Genomic DNA, 4,897 nt, shown 5'->3' with positions numbered 1-4,897 from the left:
TTTTACACAAGATTTGTCACAGCGTTGAGGTCATCCTCAGTTGTAGGCTTATGAGAATATAAGAATACAAGCTGTAACAGCCAGATTGAACATAACATTTTAAAAAGTGTTCTTAAACTTTCTGAAACATTGTGGGAACGAGCATCTGGTCCTAAAATGTAAAGAAAATGTATACAACATGTTGTTTTGAGTAACAAACCTACATCTATTTTAAACAATTTAACAAGCACTTTTAAAAACAAGTAAAGTACGTGCTGCTTTGCTCTTGTCCCAACGCTCAAAGGGCGTCGCACACTATTTAGCACGTGATTTAAAATAAATATTGGCGTCTTCAATGAAGTGGCAAGTGCACTTTGAACAAGTGAAACTGTTTGTCTCTTGCATGCAAATCCGTATCACTTTTGTAGACTATATATCTTGGAACTTGCTACCTGAAATAAAACTTTCAAAGGCGACTTGTTTTTTTAATACATTTCATATTTTAAATAATCGATATAGGCTAAACTTATTATTGCGTCTGGGATGTCTGACTGCGATATTTCTCGCTGCTTTCTACACATCAATGACCAAAGCGGTTTTATGCTTCAAAGATGCGAGGTAAGTGTGAAATACACAAAAATAGTAGGCTAAAGTTGATAATGGTTTATACAATTATTCCTTTTATTTTTTGTCAGTCTATACAATTTATCACAATGGAATCTTTTTTTTTTTTTAATAGCCTATTTATCATGTCATGAGGATTAAACGGACATTTCTAGAATCTATTGACAAATGGAATAGTAATCAGCATCATTGTGTTGGATGACCACACAAAGCTTAATCAGAGAGGGAGTAGCAGCGTTGTGTGATATTCTGACATACATGCAGTGTGGCATTCTGTACCTTTGCTGCAGAGCTCTGGTGATGAAGATGATGACTGGAGACTAAAAAGAAGGGAAAATAACAGGGTGGCAGCACAGAAGAACCGAAAAAGACAGACACAGAGAGCAGATGAGCTGCATAAGGTGGGTCTGTACGTGCATAACAGACTCCTTATCGTCACACAACTATCTTGGCATAGTCTAACCTTTTCTCTTATATGACAGGAATAACGCAGCTATCAATGTCACACTCATTCTCTGAATCAAGCGGATTCAACTTTTATTCTACTCTGCTAGTAAGATTATAAAGTAACTGAGCCCAGTTTGTTCCCATACAGGCATATGAGTGTCTGGATCAGAAGAACAGGCGGCTGAAGAAGGAGGTACAGTTTCTGTCTGAGGAGCAAAGGCGTCTGACTGAGGCTCTCAAGGCCCATGAGCCTCTCTGTCCCATCAGGCACTGTGTTCCCAACCTGGGGTCAGGGCCCAGGGATGTAGGGGTCCTCTCCAGTCTTCACAGATAGCCACCATACCATGCAAAGACCACAGAGACAAACCAACATGGGAGACTTGTTAACAGGTCAGATTATGCATGTCCTCCTCTGTCCTTTGAACTCTCTGTGTCAATTAGTTTTGTATAGCTTGAATCAAGTTGGAATCAAATAATTCTAGGTTGAAGTAATGAGCTTTGTTTCAGATGTTCAAATTGCTTGTCCTGTTTAAAATGTTTTGTATAATAAATTGCAAATACATTGCATATGCCTCTCCCATGAGACCATCTCCCTTTGAGTCTGATAAATGTGGTTTCCGCACCTTTAATAATCACTTGTGTTTTTGAACTGGTTTTCCGGGATCTGGGTTTGGCCATGTGGGAACTTCTCCTTTACCAGAAACAATAAACCATAAAGCATTTTTACGGGGTTTCCTTATTCCCTACTCTAAAAAAGGTTATACACTGGCTATTACTAATGTATTTATGAATTTCAACACTTAGTTGATAAATTAGATAATCAAATCACTTAATCCAAATATCGGATGTAGAGTAATATTACATTTTTTGGTTAACTCATGTTATTACATTGTTGAGGTTACCCACTCTCTCTTCCCTATAATATGGGTAAACACTCACTAACCTCATTCTGTCTTCTCAAACATTTAAAAAATGTGTGATGTTGAATAATGTTGCATTCTGGTCAACATCAATGATCTACAGTACGTTATGGTCTATCTTGATGACATGACTGCAGGCTTCTCTCAAACGTTATTATGGATGGATGTATACATTCCCAATAGTCTAGTATTTGGCAAGGCTGTTTCTAAGAAATGCAGGCTGACCAATGAGAGAAGTGAAAGACTCTTCAGCCACACAGGCAGTGCTTTTCATACCAGAGGAATCTATTGACTTCAGTGTACTGTATTTGAGGGAGATTGTGGTGATTATCATAAAGCCTTTTGTGTGGATCGCTCCTTTCAAAAATGGTTTATTTCCCACATTTAAGTAACATGCACTTCTTAGTCATTTTCTCTTCTAACTTTCAAATGAGCACAGATTGCTTGGACATAAACCATACACAACACAGGTTACACTTTCAGATCCATCCAGGAGATTTTGGGGCATCGTGGTATTTCACATGCCATCTTTTGAAGAACATGCCATGCTCTTCTGTAAGAATATTAGTTTACACATTCAGGTTGACATGACTTCACTTTCAGTATAACTCAGTGTATAGCCTTACTGGAACATCACATCCTTCACTTCCTTCTCCTTCATTGGCAGTTATACAATAGATACCCTACATTGAAATGAAAAAATATTAATGTTAACGGCATAAAAACAGCATACTTAAAAAAAATGATCATCATTGTCTGTGTGAGCCCCATGGCTGTCAGATTTGGTAGCCAACAAGCATAAACTAGTAATTTTACTGCACTCTAGTGACTGAACCATGAGAGACAAATATTTAACATTTACATTATGATGCATTTCCTGTCCATTGTTGTTCTTGTGTAAATGTATGGGGCATGAACTTTCAGAGGAACTGAAACATGTTTTTGTGGAATATACTGTGTACAATTTCCTGTACCTTCCCACTCAAGTTGAGAAGTTGTGGTGGAGGAAGACATTTTGTTTGCCAATTAACATTCTAGATGCGTAGCTCTGGCATATGGAGTGCCCAGTGTGACATATCCTCAATCTTTGTCCCAGTCTTGTCCCATCGCTGCAACTCAGGAGAGTACAGACTCGGGAGAGACGAAGGTCGAGAGCCATGTGTCCTCCGAAACACGACCCTGCCAAGCCGCATTGCTTCTTGACTGACACACTGACACTGCTCGCTTAACCCGGAAGCTATCCTCACCAATGTGTCGGAGGAAACACTGTACAACTGGTGACCAAGTCAGCATGCATACGCCCAGCAGGCCACAGGAGTTGCTAGAGCGCGATGGGACAAGGACATCCTGGCCAGCCAAACCATCCCCTAACCCGGATGACACTGGGCAAATGGGTCTCCCGGTCCCGGCCGGCTGCGACACAGCGTGGGACCGAACCCGGGTCTGTAGTGACACCTAAAGCACTGCGATGCAGTGCTTCACCCATTAATTTCTACACCTTGCTGCTTCTGAAGAACAGAGGCACATATCCAGACTTTGCTGAAGCTGAACATCCATACAAAACCAAGTATGAAATTATCAAAAGCACCAACAGTGGTTGGCAGGGCTGGCCCTAGCCTTTTGGGAGCCCGAAGCGAAATTGTATTGGGGGGCCCATCCACCTCAGGGGAAAAACATTTGAGTGGCCCCCCTCTTGATGACGGAGAGAAAAAAAAATATTTTTTAGAGTTTAATTCTACACATTTTGCCATGGGGCGCAGAGAAAATGTTGCACATTTATAGCAAGTTTGTTGCAATTCTACACATTTGGCCATGGGGTTTTTGCAATTTTATTACTAATTTAATGCAATTCTATTCATTTTGCCATGGGGTGGAGATAAAAATTAGCATTTTTACAGCTAATTTCATGCAATTCTACACATTTTGCCATAGGGTGGAGAGAATTGTTTTTGCGGTCTACACATTTTGCCATGACTTATGCCATGCTAATATGTTATCTGAGTGAGAGTGACTAACAAAGTCAATGGGACCCCTTGGAAGTACCCTTCATGCCTGGTCGATAATTCGGCCATGATTATTACAAGTTTAGATATCTGAGTAGACTAATTTACCAATATGAAGCTGGCATGGGCTAATTGAGTGACTGTCAGTAGCTAGGTTTCCATCCAATTGGCGACAGATTTTAATGCGAATATTCAAACATCTGTATAAAAACACTATACACATTTTCCCACCAGAGATGTGTTTCCGTCAAATTGACTTGTTCCAGGTAAAAGGCTGTGCGTGATGACATAGTGCACATAAATAAATAAAAATTGCGGTCAAATTCCCATGTACGGAATAAGTTAAATGAGTTTCCATCACATTTTCATCTCTACTGAGTTGTTTGTGTTATATAGCCAGTTTTCAGACTTTGGTATTGGCACGTGTGCTCTAGCCAAGCATTGAAAGTCATGTCACCAGAATAAGACCCTCAATATTTATTGGAAAGGAGTGTCAAGCCCATCAACCTTGAACTTTCACATTCTTGTGAAGTTCACAATTTATTTAATCTGCAGCCTAATAAACTGCATACTTTCCCGACAAGTCATAGTGGGGGGACCATACAACATGTCATCTCGTGACTCCAAGTTTAGTTCGATATGATGGTTATTATATCCATATGTGCGCATAAAAGCTTTTCCACCAACATTTCTCGCATAATTATTTTTACTGACAAAAAAAGATCCCACCTTGTTCAGCGTATTTTGTTTCGTCTACGTTTGGAAAGTTTAGTTAAATTAGCTGTTTCCATCAGGCCGGTCAAGACATTTTTTATCCGACATGCACTTTACAGGCATAAAAAGGTTGAATGGAAACCTTAGTTAGTTACTGATATAACATGCGATAACTGTTGATGCACAACCACATTTTTAAATTGCACCTTC

General features: G+C 39.7%; 1 protein-coding gene across 2 annotated transcripts; it reads left to right on the top strand.

Annotated features, from left to right (window-relative positions):
- The first annotated feature begins 280 nt into the window (after positions 1 to 280).
- LOC100196581 (basic leucine zipper transcription factor, ATF-like 3) lies at positions 281 to 1,633 on the top strand. Of its 2 annotated transcripts, none has more exons than XM_014204739.2 (3): positions 281 to 597; positions 894 to 1,004; positions 1,199 to 1,633. In XM_014204739.2, exons 1-3 carry the CDS (start codon positions 523 to 525, stop codon positions 1,382 to 1,384), a joined length of 372 nt encoding a protein of 123 aa, XP_014060214.2. In that variant the 5' UTR covers positions 281 to 522; the 3' UTR covers positions 1,385 to 1,633.
- Positions 1,634 to 4,897: the final 3,264 nt, after the last annotated feature.

The sequence above is a fragment of the Salmo salar genome, chromosome ssa06 (assembly GCF_905237065.1).
Source record: "Salmo salar chromosome ssa06, Ssal_v3.1, whole genome shotgun sequence".
Taxonomy (NCBI): Eukaryota; Metazoa; Chordata; class Actinopteri; order Salmoniformes; family Salmonidae; genus Salmo; species Salmo salar.
The sequence above is the reverse complement of the archived record's forward strand: the minus strand, read 5'-3'. Positions and strand labels throughout refer to the sequence as shown.